The 17,840-nt window shown below is 37.9% G+C and overlaps 1 protein-coding gene across 6 annotated transcripts in view; it reads left to right on the top strand.

Annotated features, from left to right (window-relative positions):
• The window catches only part of ATP2B1 (ATPase plasma membrane Ca2+ transporting 1), a 140,495-nt gene that overhangs the window by 60,735 nt on the left and 61,920 nt on the right, over positions 1–17,840 (top strand). For all 6 annotated transcript variants that reach the window (XM_055085243.1, XM_055085244.1, XM_028490428.2 and 3 more), the window contains exon 3: positions 10,100–10,297. In XM_055085243.1, coding sequence (XP_054941218.1) covers positions 10,100–10,297 — 198 coding nt within the window. The remainder of the gene's footprint in view (positions 1–10,099; positions 10,298–17,840) is intronic.

Raw genomic sequence — 17,840 nt, 5'->3', positions numbered from 1 at the left:
ACTCAAAATTTTGTATGTATTGTTGCTGCTTTGTGCCATTAAACAAGTGTTTGCCATTTCCCCCATCTTTTATTCTTAGAAAATTCTTGCTCATCTTCCTAGTATTGTGAATTTAATTTTTGTCAAAATTTGTACAAACTTTTGTCTTCACTGTTTATATATATATAGTTTGTCATTTTGAAATATTCTTTTAAAGAATGTGAAAAAGCCATTGTAAGCATTATATTTGTGTTTACAGTCGTCATAAGAATAAATAAAAACAATAGCAGCTTTCACAGACATGTTATTTCCAAAGGAATAGTTCTAGTTTAATTTAGAAATAATTCACTCAGAAGCTAATGAATATTTTGTCACTGATCAACCAGGCAAATGGTAACAAATGACTCATCCCTGGGAATAATCAGCTAGGAGTTTTTATGCCCAAGTAAAATGATCTAGACAATAAGTAGCCTTTTTTTAGGTATAATCTGCTTATAGTCAGGGGAAGTGAGATAACAATGATTCTTTAAAGTACAGGAATTTTGGTTAGGTAAAACTGAAGTTTATCTGTCACTTTAGTTCTTTCATTCATTCATTCATTCATTGACACACAGTCTTTCGTCAGATCTAGGTTAATGATAGTCATGTTTTATATACCCCCTAAAAAAAAGAATGTGTTGGCAGTTTTAACTGTAAGATAATCGTAAGTGTATAATTAAATTACATCCCCATTTCAGACATGTTAATAAAAAGTAAGAATGTGTGTGTTTTAGAATTGCTGAGATATTGTGTTTATTGGGTATCTCCTATCTTGTTGGCACTTACCTAGGCTCTGGGCATACATCCATGAATAAAACATAACTGCCTGCCTTATTTTTACATGGGGAAGACAAGTTCACAAGACAAATGAGATGTGTAGTGTGTTAGTGATATATGCCTAAGAGAAAAATGAGTGGAGAAGGAAAATCAAATATTTGGGATGTAGGTATTAGATTGCTCTAAAGTCTGGAGGAACAATTAAAGATGTTTCTTAAGAACAACAACAATAATAAGTAATGCTTAGATAACGCTTTTTATGCCAAATTGGTAGTTAGTACTTATAAATTTATATCAACTTACTTTATCCTCACAACAACCTTATCCTGTTTTTTTGGTTTTTGTTTTGTTTTGTTTGTGGTACGCGGGCCTCTCACTGTTGTGGCCTCTCCCGTTGCGGAGCACAGGCTCCAGACGCGCAGGCTCAGCGGCCATGGCTCACGGGCCCAGCCGCTCCGCGGCATGTGGGATCTTCCCGGACCGGGGCATGAACCCACGTCCCCTGCATCAGCAGGCGGACTCTCAACCACTGTGCCACCAGGGAAGCCCAACCTTATCCTGTTTTACAGCCAAAGAACCCACAGCACAAAAAGGTTAAGCAACTTAGCTGAAGTCTCACAGCTCATAAGTCCAGAGGAGGGATTCAAACCTAGACAGAGGACATGCTTTTAACTACTGTAGTGTACTTCGTGTTATAAAAGTTCATCTCATTCAGCTTGCAAAAGAGTTGAGAGATTGAGAAAGAAGTACCTGTATTCTCTCGTCACAACAGTATTTTTTTGATGGCAGGAACTACATGATGAAAAAGAAAATGGGGATTTAAGATTCTGTTTATTAGTTGGTCTTTAAAATATGCCTTCCTCAGGAAGGTGTATTTATGTGCTTCCTCATTTGGCCTGCTAATTTATTGCTTGTTTTCTAGCAGAGCAGTGCTTTAACTTGATTTTAAGCATACTGTACGTGTACTGATCAATAGGAAGTGTTTTGAGCCAGATGTAATTTTCATATTAAAAACTTCCTAGTGGTTCTGATTAATTATCTTTACTCTTAAAAGAATTAGAACTGTAAATTTCAAGGTTAACTGGAATGAGATTTATTGCTTCATATTTTTGGTTTTATGGGTTAGCAAGCACCTATCTTACAGTCCTCAGAATCCAAGAATGTACTTTCATGGCAAAATAATCTTCTAATATCCTAACTGTATAAAACTGCCATTACATGTTTGTTCTTCTGTATCATTATTGTTTCCCTACATTAACCTTCTTATTCCTGTTCTAAACCATATTTCTTGATCTTTTTATTGTTACCCTAGCTTTTGGTATCTTTCCCATTTTAATGTGTTCCTATGTTATCTATATTATATTTTATATTGGATGGTAGAATAGACTCTAACAAGATTTACAGAATGCGAATCTCAGCCCTTGGTATCATTTATTATTCATAGTGCTGTATCAAGCAAAGGATAAAAATGAATTCATAAAAATTAAAGCTAGGTACTGAATGGTACTCTGTAAGAGGCATGACTTTATGGATTTGTAAAGGGCAGGAAAGCAAATGAGACACCAAGCTTTTAAAGTGGTAGTTGCTAAAATTAGGTAGACGAGAACAAAAAAACAAAGGAAATAAGGAAACAGTGGTAGAGAGAAGCAAAAGTAGTGTGTGGTAGGAAACAGGGTAGAGTCAACAGCAATTGTCCGTGGCTGACTAATGTTTCCATAATGTTTCAGATGGCAGTTTATATTTGCACTTGCTAGTAGTAAGGTTGTTGGTAATGGTGTGCTTTGACCATGTCTTCATGATGTAATACAATAAAATTGACATCCACACATGGAAGTATATTTTAACTCTCGAAAGAAATCAGCCTTTTGCCCAGGATAAATCATTGCTGACTTACAGGCTACTACAAGAACACTGTGATTCCCTGATGTATGTGTTTGGTCATACAGGTTGGTTTTAGGCGTTCGACAAGGATTTGCATGGCCATGGTGTGCCAGCCACATATGTTTTAATACTTGTATACAGTTATCAATGAGGGTTTTCTATTGATGATCCTGTGTGACCTTGTCCTAGAAATTTATTCCTGCTATAATAGAGAACTATATACCCCAATAAATTTTTTTTAAAAATAGAGAATTATACATTTAATTTAAATCCTGCTCAGATTACCAGTTTTCATTGCTTATGAATTTTTTGAAGATAATTGTAACACTGACTACTACTTCTCAACCTTGTAGCATATATATTATTTTTTAAAGTTGTACTTGATAGAGCCTGAAGTAACATCGCTTTGTTAGTTTTTTCAAGTTCAGTTTTCTGAGTACAATAGACATATTTCCTTCCCAAAGCATTCTCTTCTGCTTTCATAACACTATACTCTCAAGGTTTGCTTTCTTCCTATCTGGCCCGTTTCATCCGCCTCCTGTGCTTTCCTTTCAGTGTTGGCAGGCCTTGTGTTTCTGTTCACGGTGCACTCTGCATTCTCCCTGGGTGATGCTCTCCACTTCTAAGACTTCACATCTGACTCCGACATCTGTGGCTCCAGTCCAGGCTTTTCTCCCAGGCTTTGGGCCTTTTGAAAGCTCAGTTGCTTTTAGACATCTTCATTTTCTCAGCCTCTCCAAACTTTCCCTTCTGAAAGCATATTTCCTCTTTCCCCCTTTGCAGTGAAACTGTCATCCACCTTGCTAGATAGACTTGACTTTGATAGGAGTCTTTCACCTGTTCTCACTCACTGGGTTGACAAGACGTGGAAATTCTAACTCCTGTCTCTTAATTCAAGGGTGTCTGCTTCTCTACCTCCCCACCACCCTGCTTGAGGCTGCTGTCTTTCTCTTGCATAATTCGGGTAACAACATACTAACTGGTGACTTTTTCCTGACTCCCTTCATGCTGCCTGTCACTTTCCTGCTGAAAGCTGGCAGTGGTTTTGTACTGCCCTTAGAAGGAAGTTCAGACTTCTCACTTAGGTTAACAAATTTCTTTGGGGTCTGGCTCCTGCTTACCTCATCTCATCTCATCTCATCTCATCTCTTTTTTCCAACTCTCCTCCGCAGTATTTGAGGCATAGCAAAATTTTCAGTTTTCTTAAATACTATTGTGCCAAGCTCACTCTTGTTTCTGGTCCTGTTACATGCTGATCTTTTCACCTAAAACACTCTACCTCACCCTTCCTGTGACTGTCTCTCTTAATCGTTCCTGAGATCTCAAGTTTGGTATCTTAGAACTCCCTTGTCCACCCCAACCCGTAAATTTGGATTCCAGTTCCCTTTGCTGGCTTCCGTTAACAGCCTCACCACCGCCATCATAATATGTAACACACTGGCTTGTGATTAACTGATTACTTGTCAAGTCTGTCCCACCAAACTGTGAGTTCCTTGAAGGCAAGTGCCAGAGAAAGGCATCCTGTCTGACTCATTTCCCTTTGTATGTTTATGCCTATCACAGTATCTGGCCCATGGTTGGCATTCAGGAACTAAGCCTAAGTTTGAATTTAGACAGTGATTCACTTAAATTTGAGGGCAGTCTCCTTTTCTTTTGAAATTGAAAATATGATGAGGGTATTAGTCTGTTTTTCAAGAAGAATGAACGCGAACACAAATTTTCACGTACTTTCTTGATCTGTGTGTTTTCCTGTGGCCCTCACTTAAAGAATGCAGGCTGGCTGCTGCCACCACTACCACGACTACACGCACGCGCGCGCACACACACACACACACACACACACACAAATACTGACATAATTTCAAGTACAGAATTTGATAAGATTAGGATGTGCTATGTAATAGCCATGATTTTCAGTTAAATCCACCTGCTTTCTATATTCCATTACTCTCCCCTCTTCATTTTCTAAAATTGAGACATGTTTTTATTAGCACCAGCAGTTGGAATGCTACGTTTTTTTTTTTTGGTAAAACATCAAGCTATTAATAGAATTTGCATTTTATTCCATAATCTATCCCTTTCACATATAAAGACAGTATTCTTGAGCCATTATCTATTCATAGAATGGTAGATCCAGACCCTAAAAGCATATATTCTGAGCTGGTTTTGTTTTTTCTCTTTGTCAAGCTAACTGGGCCATAATGAGATCAATGCCCTTGGCCTTATTGCTGCTACACTACAATCAACGGAGCCAACAGGACTAGGCAGAAGATTCTCAGTATATTTATTCATAAGATATTCTAAATGATTTGATATCATATCTCCTCTCTTTTTTTGTGTGTGTGTGTGTGTGTGTGTGTGTGTGTGTGTGGTATGCGGGCCTCCCTCTGCTGCGGCCTCTCCCGTTGCGGAGCACAGGCTCCGGACGCGCAGGCTCAGCGGCCATGGCTCACGGGCCCAGCCGCTCCGCGGCATGTGGGATCCTCCCATACCGGGGCGCGAACCGGGTTCCCCTACATCGGCAGGCGGACGCGCAACCACTGCGCCACCAGGGAAGCCCTCCTCTCTTTTTAAAACTAGGACCATGTAGTCTCATTACCAGTTCCAACTGCTTACCTTTCTCTTCCCCACAAACTTTGCTTTCTCCCCCCTCACAGTGGAGCCTCTTCCTACACCTATAATAGGCTAACACCCACGCCCCGGATTCCATTTACTCTGGCTTCTTCAAAGGCTTTGCTCTAGATTAACTAGCCTGTCTCTCCTGTATCACCAGTGTGGTCTTCTCTAGTTGGTCATTTCCATTGCTAAATAACTTGCCTTAATATCTGTCACTCATCTTTAAAAAGCAAAACGGGTTTTATTTACCCATTTTAATTCACCTTTACTGCTTTATTTTACTTTTACTGCTTTGTTTCTCTCCATTGCATCACGCTCCTAGAAGAAGTTTCTGTACTCATTGTTTCCACTTAACTAATTCCCATTATCTGTCTAATTCTTTCTAATCAGACTTTCGTCCATACCTCCACTGGAAGATTCCTTATCAAGGCCATCAGCCTCCATCTAGCGAAAGCCAGTTATCCATTCTCTGTCTTCATTTTACTCCACTTTTGTAACAGCATTTGATATAATCAGCCACATCATCTTTTTAAAAACTCCCTTTCTGTAGTACTGCATGAATCTATTTGTAGGTGCGTGTGTATGTGTATTCCCTTTTCTTCTCAGTTTCCTTTGGTGTTTTAAGAACCCTAGCTGATCTTCAAATCAGATGTTGGAGTGCTCCAAGGCTCTCGCCTCAGCCCTGCTTTCTTCTTGTCAACTTACTTTAGCTTTCTAGAAGCTCTCATTAGGCCCATGGCTCCAGAATCATCTGTATATTGAGGACTCTCTGGCTCAGATCTCTCTGTGAGTTCTGAATATGGATAACCGGCTGTCTACTAGACATTCCCACTTTTTGTTTAATGGGCATCTCATGTTTAAATCGATAAAGCAGAACCATTAACTCCTGCCTCCCTTTTTCCACCCAAGTCTGCAGTTCCCAAAGCTTGCCCTATCTTGGTAAATGTCTCTATCATCCATCCACTTGAGTGCATGGATAAAAAAGAATCTAGGTATCATTCTTTATCCTTGTTTTTTTCTTTCATCCACATCCAGTCCTTCAGCAAGTTCTGTCTGATCTCCTTACAAGATACCTGGCAGATTCAGTGACTCTGCCTCCATTTCTTTCTTTTTTAAAAAAAATTTTATTTATTTATTTATTTGGCTGCTTTGGGTCTTTGTTGCTGCGCGTGGGCTACTCTTTGTTGCGGTGCGCGAGCTTCTCGTTGCGGTGGCTTCTCTTGTTACGGAGCACCGGCTCTAGGCGCATGGGCTTCAGTAGTTGTGGCACGCAGGCTCTAGAGCGCAGGCTCAGCAGCTGTGGCGCACGGGCTTAGTTGCTCTGCGGCACGTTGGGATCTTCCTGGACCAGGGCTCGAACCCATGTCCCCTGCATTGGCAGGCGGATTCTTAACCACTGCGCCACCAGGGAAGTCCTCTGCCGCCATTTCTGAACCCAGATGCAAACTACCACCATCTCTTACTTTGTACTGCAGTGGCCTCCCAGCTGGTCTTTACCTCCACTCTCCAACTCTTCAATTTCTCCTTCAGACGATTTAAATGAAATTAGTTATCACTACCCTGCTATAAAGCCTTCTAGTGGTTTCCATTGCACTTAGAATAAATGCCAGTCCTCTCTTCATACTATTTTAATTGTCTCTTTATTTGTCTCCCTCCAGTATAATATAAGCTTGCTGAATGTAAGACTTGTTTTGTTCACACTGGCTTTTTAGCAAGTAGAACAGTACCTGGAAGTAGCAGATATTCAGTAAGTATCAGGAGTCGGGGGAGGGGGGACAGACTGCTGCAGAACTCTGAACTTCATTATATTTAGATTATGTGAGTTTATTATTTTACATGAATAGATATCAGCTGTCCCCAAAATGGAGTTAAAACCTATAGTGTTTAGTTTGTAACTTGTCTTTCTCCTTACTTACCTTAACTAACTGTTGCCCTGTAGTTTATGGTTTATAAACTTTGTACCTTCTCCTTTGGTCCTCCCAAACTATCTGAGTTATACCAATAAATATTAATGCGCCCCTGACCCCAGAGGGGTTAAGTGACTTGCACAAGATTTCAGTAGGTGAATTGGAGCCTAGGTTTTCTAATTCCTAAACCAGACAGCTTTAGTGGTGCAGGGACCTAGATGTGTGCTTGTATATGTGGTGGGAGCATAGGAAGAATTACGATAACCTTTGGATCAGCTGCTTTTTTACTTTCCTTATTCCCTCCAAGATATATTTTTAAGCAATCTTTAGCTTTATGGCTGTTCTTTTCAGCATTAAGAAAATATTGGCCCCTGTTATAACCAGTATAAGTTAAGATTTAATCAGCTATTTTTATAGTTGCAGTGGTGATATTTAAAACTGAGGTGTTATATGTAGTTAATGGTAGACTCTATTAAGGGTGCGTTAAACTGATAGAACCAGTATCTTCAAACATATTTCTTAGAAAGAATTGGAGACTGACACAGGGAGGGATAACAATCTTTTATTTTTGCTGTAAGGGCATTAAAATATAAGACAGAACAAACCTACCTACTGTCTAATATCATCCTTTCATAAAAGAAAGGGTATTTTATTTGAAAAGCAGTAAGCACATAATTTCAGAACATCTCAAAGTATAGTTCTTTAAAACAAATACTTTCTGTTTTGTGGAAAGCCTCACTACATCGATTCCCTTATCCCCCGATTAAACCACAGACTGTTGTTAACTGTTTGCAGCCAGGATTGATGAGGGGCATTGCTCTTGCCTGAAGAAACAGTGTGTGGATTCTAAGTTATAATTTGCAAGTTTCCTCTCTCATATTGTCTTTCCCCCTAGTCACAGTCTGTGCAGTCCTTCACTGCCTTTCTATCCACTGACTCTGACTCAAAGCCTAGAGCTCTGTGGAAGCTTTCAGTTGATGACTTTTGTCATCAGAAATCTAAGATGCTTTTTGAACTGCCTAGTGTGGACCCGACTGTGCTACAGTTGCTTGTGAAAACATTCTCTGGAAGCTTTTTGGTGTCTTTAACAAGTAAATAAGTAATTAATAAATAAAAAACCAAAGTAAATAATTATTTAAGATCTGTATCTTCACCTCTCATTGTTTGTTCTAATAATGAACTTCCTTTATTTTCTTTCTTCTACTCTTTGCCCGCCTCTGCATCCAGAGTAATAGCTAAAAACACTTAAAGCCGAGAGCCTTACAGTGATCTGCTGTTTTCCTGTCTTTTTCCTATGCTGTTCTCTTAGAATGAATTCTTGCCAAAAAATAAAAGAGTTGAGGTTAAATTGATTATAAATTTAAATTTATAATGATAAATTAAAAGTCATGTCATTCTGGTATCTCTGTCCTCTTCTTCAGTGTTCTTTTCCTTTTTTTAAAAAAGTTATTTATTTATTTTTGGCTGCGTTGGGTCTTTGCTGCTCCATACGGGCTTTTCTCTAGTTGTGGCGAGTGGGGGCTGCTCTTTGTTGCGGTGCGCGGGCTTCTCACTGTGGTGGCTTCTCTTGTTGCAGAGCATGGGCTCTAGGTACGCGGGCTTCAGTAGTTGTGGCACGTGGGCTCAGTAGCTGTGGCACGCGGGCTCAGTAGTTGTGGCTCGCGGGCTCTAGAGTGCAGGCTCAGTAGTTGTGGCGCACAGGCTTAGTTGCTCCGTGACATGTGGGATCTTCCCGGACCACGGCTCAAACCTGTGTCCCCTGCATTGGCAGGTGGATTCTTAACCACTGCACCACCAGGGAAGTCCCTTCTTCAGTGTTCTTAAACTAAGGAAAAATGTCATTTGTCACTGCTGCCTGTGTTTTCGTACTCCCACAACAATGTAATTATGTACATACTTTGCATTAGCTAGTTGGGATATATCTAGGCTCGACAGGATCAGCAGGATTAAATTAGAGAAGGACTTGCTTGGTAGGGTGAAAGAAAGGCAGATTTGATCATCCAGCTCTCTCTTAACCTTTTGCTTCACAGCTTTCTAATTCCATGCTCCAGGCAATAAATAGTATGTCCTACAAGGTACCTTTTCCTTTACAGTGACGGTCAGTCAATAGCACTACCTGTTTCTTTAACTGGAAATAAATCCTAAAAAGTAAACTTGAAGGAAAGGTCATCCTAAGTCTCCTGTTTTTTTGTGACTTGCAAATCTTTTATCAATTGAAGTATAATAGACTTTTTTTTTTTTTTTTTTTTTTGGACCATGCCACGCCTTACAGGATCTTAGTTCCCCAACCAGAGATTGAACCTGGGCCCTGGCAGTGAAAGTCCTAACCACTGGACTGCCAGGGAATTCCCTATAACAGACCTTTTAGAATAGAAGTTTTAAAGCTTATAGTGGATGAACTTTTCATTGTTCTTCAGCAAATAAGAATGAAAATAAAACACTTTCACTTATTAAGTTAACCAAGATGCAATAAGTAAATCAAATAAATATCTTTATATACTTCCCCACTTTTGGAGGAAAAATATCATAAGTAAAGGTCAGGGAAATGTTTAATTCCAATATAAAACCATCAAACTCATATATCATTTCTTGTCTCTAGCAGTCTATAAGATGGTATAAGACAGTATGATCAAAAACCAGCAGTTTGGAAAAGTGGAAATTCTTAGTTCAACCTTACGTCATCTACTTAAAATGTTCTCTTAAAGCATTGCACATGTCTTTTGGTGATTTAAATTATGTACACTTAGTCTAACTCATGAGAATAAAACATTTTGATAGGGTCTTATGAATTGTGTCTAAATGTAACGAATCTAAAGTGTAGAGAATGAATGTGTTTTGAATAAAATATTTTCATTTGTAAGTAGTAAAACTGTTCACTTAAATTTATTTCTTTTTATTAGGTTTAAGTGGAAACCCTGCAGATATAGAGAGAAGAGAAGCTGTATTTGGAAAGAATTTTATACCTCCTAAAAAGCCAAAAACCTTTCTTCAATTAGTATGGGAAGCATTACAAGATGTCACTTTAATTATATTAGAAATTGCAGCCATAGTATCATTGGGCCTTTCTTTTTATCAACCTCCAGAAGGGGATAATGCACGTAAGTAAATTGGGCGGGGGGAGGGAAGACTCTTATGTGTGATGCTAAGTTCAGTGCATTTGCTTACTTAATACATAATAACAATAGCAGGCCAGCTTTTATTAACTGCTTTGTACTGGATATCATTCTGATAGTGCTTTTAATAGTTCTTTAAATATATTACCTCAGATAATTTTCCCAGTAACCCTATAAGATAGACAGTGTCACTTCCATTTTACAAGTGAGACACAGAGGTTAAGTAACCTATCCATGTATGCATACGCTGTGTCTGGCAAAGCACTAAGCCATATATATGATGTGTTATGTGTCATCATGGTTTTTAAGTTCTTTAGAACACTACTGTGAAGTAATTAGTTTTTAATTTGGTTTTTTTTTTTAATCTTTTGGAAAATCATTATGAAAGCAACATTTTATTCTTTTCCCTAATCCATTACTTTTCAAGTTCTTAAAATGTTATATGTATTTTGTTATATACATGATTTGGATAATTTCCTTGCCATCTTAGAAATGTTTATGCTACCATATATTCTGACCAATGGAAATATATAGAATGGTAACTCTGCTTTAACCTATAACTGCACATGATTTTGTTTTTCTCTCATCTTTCTATGTCCTTTATTTCTCTCTTTTTTTTTCTTTTTTTTTTTTTTTTTTCTTTTGCTGCGTTGGGTCTTTGCTGCTCCATACGGGCTTTTCTCTAGTTGTGGCAAGTGGGGGCTACTCTTTGTAGTAGTGCGCAGGCTTCTCATTGCGGTGGCTTCTCTTGTTGCGGAGCATGGGCTCTAGGGTGCGTGGACTTCAGTAGTTGTGGCACGCGGGCTCTAGAGCGCAGGCTCAGTAGTTGTGGCGCACCAGCTTAGTTGCTCTGCGGCATGTGGGATCTTCCTGGACCAGGGATTGAACCCATGTCCCCTGCATTGGCAGGTGGATTCTTAACCACTGTGCCACCAGGGAAGTACCCCTTCATTTCTCTTTTAAATTTCTTCTTCTTTTCCCTTAAAACAAATTATTTAAAATGGATAGTTCCAACATTACATTCTATAACTGCCTGGAGATCTAGCTTGGGTTTTGGTCACTATATTTAAGTAGCTGTAGAGTGAACCATTAGTATTTTATATATCAGAAGAGTGATTCACCAAAATATTTTTGTTTGTGAAAGCTTCATTCTTCTGTCTTTCAAGTTATGAAGAGTTTAATAAATATTTGCTAACTCTAAAAGTTGGCTTAGGTAATCATTTAAAGTAATTCTTTCAAAGGTATGCCTAGAGCTCATGTGAGAGAGAACTTTTGGCGGTGGGCAGGCGGGAGGAGGTAGTGGGTCACAGCGTAAGTGAGTGGATCTGAGGCTGAAGTCTGTGGAGATCAGGATTTCTCAGAGGGGCACTGTTGACATTTTTCACCGGAACATTCATTGTCACCTTAGCAACCAAGAGTATCTCCAGAGGTAGCCAGGTATCCTATGGGGGCGGGGGGGGGGCAAAATTGCCTGCAGTGGAGAATCACTCATGTAGATAAGAAAGGATTTAGGCAATATTCTTGTCAGTATTGAGCCAAATTATTTTTTAAACTTTTATTTATTAAATAAACGGTACATGTTTTGCTGTTGAAAAATTGGGGGAAATGACAATTCAAAGGAAATCATATTTACTGAAAATGTTTATCATTTTGATATATATCCTCTGAGATTTTTTAAATGTTTTAAATGTTTTTGTGTATGTGTCTGTAGCCACGACTACTGTGTGCACAAGTGGGTGGGTGTGAGGATGTGTAAGTGTGTGTGTCTTTTCATCTGGAAAGGGAGGTGATACCATGTTTAGCAACATGCAGTTAAATTCTTTACTGCTTGATTTATCCAACTGTCATTATAGAATACTGGGAATTGGTGTTCTAGACTTGAGTGCATTAGCAGATGATTAAAAACTTTTTCCTTTTAACATTTTTTTCCCAAGACTATAAGAAAACTGAAGAAAAATATTTTCAGTGGGAGTAGGTTTTTTTTTACTAATGGGATCTGGGCAAATCTTGGAATTCAGACTGCTTCATTTATAGGATATAGTGACAGGCCCTTTTTCATATTTGCTTAACAAGATAACTGATATTAGATCCAACTGAGAAGATAATCTAGAGTTGTTGGTGTCTTAAGGCCCTTTAAAGAGACTCAAAATCTACCAGAAGGTGTTAATAAACCATATAAAAGTATTTTTGCTCCATGGTAAAAGTTTAGTGTTTGTACTTTTTAAAAAAACACTTATTAGTATATTTCATGTATCTTTTCATCATGTTATGTTTAACACTAAGAAGTGGATACTTGCTTAAAAGGAAATCCATTAATTGTAAATCTATAGTCATAGAAATCCAAATTATCAAAATTTCTTACTAGTACTGTTTAGTGTGAAAATAAGCACTATAACCCACATAAATCTATAGTCACTGTGTACAACTAGTGGTTCTCAAACTCTTTGGTCTCAGAACCCTTTTACACTCTCTAAGTATTGAGAACTCCAAAGAGGTTTTGATTATGTGAGTTATATCTGTAGGTATTTATTGTATTCTGAATTAAAACTGAGAAATTTAAAAATATATATCAGTGCATTTAAAAATAATAAATATTATAATATATAATTATAATTACTATAATTATTAATGAAGTTTGAAATGAAATAATGAAGAGTAGTGGTGTTTGTAACGTCATTGTATCTCATTGAGGTCTGGCTTAATTGAAGATAACTGGATTCTTATCTGCTGCTGCATTCATTTTGTTGTATTTAGCACATGTAATGTAGTCCTTGGAAAGTTTCACTACAGATTCATGAAATATGAGGCAAAATAGCATCTTAGTGTTATTCTAAAAATAGTTTTGACCTCGAGGATCCCCCTGGAGTTCCTAAACAACACTGAGAACCGCTTTTTTATGCTATTAATATATACACTTGATATACCACCCAAGAATCACGTAGGGGATTTTAGAATGGCATATTTGCCCTGTGGTAGAGAGCATAGGCTAAATTTAGATGGTGTGTACCTCTCAGGCGAATATATTTACAAGGGAGCACCTTTAGTAAAAATCGATTTTTATTATTGTATTTACACTTGGACTTTACTGAAAACATTATTAAAATAGTTTTTTTTTCCATGTATAACTGGTAAACTACAGTCCTTTCCTAACTTTGATTTTGAGATTACTTTCATTTTTCCCTGCAGCTCCCTTAAAAATTTGTAATGGTCATCAGTAGGAAAAAGATTCAGTTTCTAGAAATACTTTAATACTGTCTATTTCAAGATCATTCTAACTTTATCTGTGTAATATAAAGTAGAACTATATATGAAATGAAATATGTTACTAACTTGTTTCACACTCTTGAAATATTCAGTAGTTTAGTTATAAATACATATGCATGTGAGATTTAAAGCTGAAAATTAAATAATTGTCTCACAGTTCCTTTCCCTTAACCTCTGTTGCATTGTCTTTAAACTTTTTTGGTTATTTACCCTATAAAGAAAAGATATGAACACATGTCTCCAAATGATGCATTTATGCATTTATGAATTATATATATTTAAAGTTATTTATACTGTGAGCATTTTAAAACATATACACAAGTAGAAATTAAAGATTAAAAAGGTGAACGTTTAAATTTTTGATTTTTAGTAGCCTTAAAACATCATTATTGGGTTTGCCTGGTGGCACAGTGGTTGAGAATCTGCCTGCCAATGCAGGGGACACGGGTTCGAGCCCTGGTCTGGGAAGATCCCACATGCTGCGGAGAACTAGGCCGGTGAGCCACGACTACTGAGCCTGCGCGTCTGGAGCCTGTGCCCCACAACAAGAGAGCCCGCGACAGTGAAAGGCCCGCGCACCGTGATGAAGAGTGGCCCCCACTCGCCGCAACTAGAGAAAGCCCTTGCAGAGAAACGAAGACCCAACACAGCCCAAAATAAATAAATAAATAAAATAAAATAAAAACATCATTATTAATAGCATGATTGAATATACATTATTTTATAATCTTGATTTAGCCTGATTTGGGTCTAAGTTTGTTTTCTTTCACAACTTGGTTTTAATATCTCTCATAGCTGGAAAACCTCAACATTAGGTAAATCCAAGTGGAAGATTTTAGTGTGCTCACTAAATCATGATACTTATTTTCACTTCCATCCACCAGTTACGTAAAAGTTTTTCTTGAAATATGACTGGTAAATTTCATCTTTTGTTATGAGTCTCTCATTCTTACACACTATTAAAAAGTATTGCTTTTTTTTTTCAATCTGCAGCAAGGGAATCTCCTGCCATCACTTGATGTTAATTTAATTTAATATATTTTTAATTGTATTTTATTTATTTTTAAATTGTATTTTATTTTATTTTTTGGCCATATGGTGCAAGCATGCGGGATCTTAGTTCCCTGACCAGGGATCAGACCCGCACCCCCTGCAGTGAAAGTGCAGAGTCTTAACCACTGAACCACCAGGGAAGTCCCAAGTATTGCATTTTTATATTTTTAACCAGTGAGACCACTGTAGAGCTTTATTTGGAAGATAATATTTTAGCACTGCCTCAAGGTTGGTGAAAGTGGTCAATATAGTATTTCAGCCTTCATCTGTTCTTGAGTTCAGATTTGCTTTATGTAATTCAGAGAGCAAATCTCTGATATTCTGGGCAGGGGGAAAGGTAAGGGGGAGCTGTCTTTACAGCTTCTACTATTTAAAATAATGTAAACCATAGATTCACTTAACTGGTTATTGTATGCAATGATACATAGTTATTTCTTCAGCTTGAAAATAAATAAAATAGAAGTTTTAGTATTTGGATGGTGGGGCCAGCACTCTCAGTAGATCATCTAGCCATCTCCTTTGGTGAACATGCTTTATGCCCATTGGTGGCTGAATCCTGCTGATCTTCACAGGGATATTTTTTGTGACTGTTCACATCATGCCTATTTGATGGGGATGGTAATTGTTCCATTTCACGCAAATTGATTTTTCTCCAGCTTCTGTCTTCTCTCCCTTTATCTGTCCCACATACCTCTCCCTGATTCATCTTTATTCAGCACCCTTGCACCTCAAGTCCTCTCTTCAGTTCATGCTTACTATTCTGGAATATGCTTTAATCATTTCTAGTGTCATTGGTTTACTCATTATTTTCTTGTGAATAATCCATTTCCTGTTCTGCATTTCCTAAGAGAACCGTTGGCTTTCAGAGAGTTTAGCTCAATGCTCAGTAAGAAAGAACTTTACATAGGAACAAAGAAGAGCATACTCCTTCATGTGATTTTAAAAATAACGAAAGTAAGCTTTCAAAAAACAGTTCACCTTTACTACATGTATATCCTTTTCTATTTTGTTATCCTTCATTTTTCAAAATTCTGGTCGTGAGCCACTGAATTGATTTTATTTTATTTTTTATTTATTTTAAAAACAACTTTATTGGAGTATAATTGCTTTACAGTGGTGTGTTAGTTGCTGCTTTATAACTAAGTGAAACAGCTATACATATACTGTATCCCCATATCTCCTCCCTCTTACATCTCCCTCTCACCCTCCCTATCCCACCCCCCTAGGTGGTCACAAAGCACCGAGCTGATCTCCCTGTGCTATGTGGCTGCTTCCCACTAGGTATCTGTTTTACATTTGGTAGTGTATATATGTCCATGCCACTCTCTCACTTCGTGCCAGCTTACCCTTCCCCCTCCCCGTGTCCTCAAGTCCATTCTCTACGTCTGCGTCTTTATTCCTGTCCTGCCCCTAGGTAATTCAGAACTATTTTTTCAGATTCCATATATATGTGTTAGCATATGGTATTTGTTTTTCTCTTTCTGGTTTACTTCACTCTGTATGACAGAATCTAGTTCCATCCACCTCACTACAAATAACTCAATTTTATTTCTTCTTCTGACTGAGTAATATTCCATTTTATATATGTGCCACATCTTCTTTATTCATTCATCTGTTGATGGACACTTAGGTTGCTTCCATGTCCTGGCTATTGTAAATAGAGCTGCAGTGAACATTGTGGTACATGACTCTTTTGAATTGTGGTTTTCTCAGGGTACATGCCCAGTAGTGACATTGCTGGGTCGTATGGCAGTTCTATTTTTAGTTTTTTAAGGACCCTCCTTACTGTTCTCCTTAGTGGCTGTATCAGTTTACATTCCCACCAGCAGTGTAAGAGGGTTCCCTTTTCTCCACACCCTCTCCAGCATTTATTGTTTCTAGATTTTTTGATGATGGCCGTTCTGACTGGTGTGAGGTGATACCTCACTGTAGTTTTGATTTGCATTTCTCTAATGATTAGTGATGTTGAGCATCCTTTCATGTGTTTGTTGGCAATCTGTATATCTTCTTTGGAGAAATGTCTATTTAGGTCTTCTGCCTCAAAAAGGATCTTGCTGTGATTTATGTCATAGAGTGTTCTGCCTATGTTTTCCTCTGAGAGTTTTATAGTGTCTGGCTTTACATGTAGGTCTTTAATCCATTTTGAGTTTATTTTTGAGTATGGTGTTAGGGAATGTTCTAATTTCATTCCTCGACATGTAGCTGTCCGGTTTTCCCAGCACCACTTATTGAAGAGGCTGTCTTTTCTCCATTGTATATTCTTGCCTCCTTTATCAAAGATAAGGTGAACGTATGTGTGTGGGTTTATCTCTGGGCTTTCTATCCTGTTCCATTGATCTATATTTCTGTCTTTGTGCCAGTACCATCCGGTCTTGATTACTGTAGCTTTGTAGTATACTCTGAAGTCAGGGAGCCTGATTCCTCCAGCTCCGTTTTTCGTTCTCAAGATTGCTTTGGCTATTCGGGGTCTTTTGTGTTTCCATACAAATTGTGAAATTTTTTGTTCTAGTTCTGTAAAACAAGCCAGTGGTAGTTTGATAGGGATTGCATTGAATCTGTAGGTTGCTTTGGGTAGTAGAGTCATTTTCACAATATTGATTCTTCCAATCCAAGCACATGGTATGTCTCTCCATCTGTTTATATCATCTTTAATTTGTTTCATCAGTATCTTACAGTTTTCTGCATACAGGTCTTTTGTCTCCTTAGGTAGGTTTATTCCTAGATATTTATTCTTTTCGTTGCAATGATAAATGGGAGTGTTTCCTTAATTTCACTTTCAGATTTTTCATCATTAGTGAATAGGAATGCAAGAGATTTCTGTGCATTAATTTTGTGTCCTGCTACTTTACCACATTCATTGATTAGCTCTAGTAGTTTTCTGGTAGCATCTTTAGGATTCTCTGTGTTTAGTATCATGTCATCTGCAAACAGTGACAGCTTAACTTCTTTTCCAACTTGGATTCCTTGTATTTCTTTTTCTTCTCTGATTGCTGTGCCTAGAACTTCCAAAACTTTGTTGAATAATAGTGGTGAGAGTGGACAACCTTGTCTTGTTCCTGATCTTAGAGGAAATGGTTTCACCATTGAGAACAATGTTGGCTGGGGGTTTGTCATATACGGCCTTTATTATGATGCGGTATGTTCCCTCTCTCCCTACTTTCTGGAGGGTTTTTATCATAAATGGGTGTTGAATTTTGTCGAAAGCTTTTTC

This window comes from Physeter macrocephalus, chromosome 6 (assembly GCF_002837175.3).
Source record: "Physeter macrocephalus isolate SW-GA chromosome 6, ASM283717v5, whole genome shotgun sequence".
Classification (NCBI taxonomy): Eukaryota; Metazoa; Chordata; class Mammalia; order Artiodactyla; family Physeteridae; genus Physeter; species Physeter macrocephalus.
This window is presented reverse-complemented; position numbering and strand designations above follow the sequence as displayed.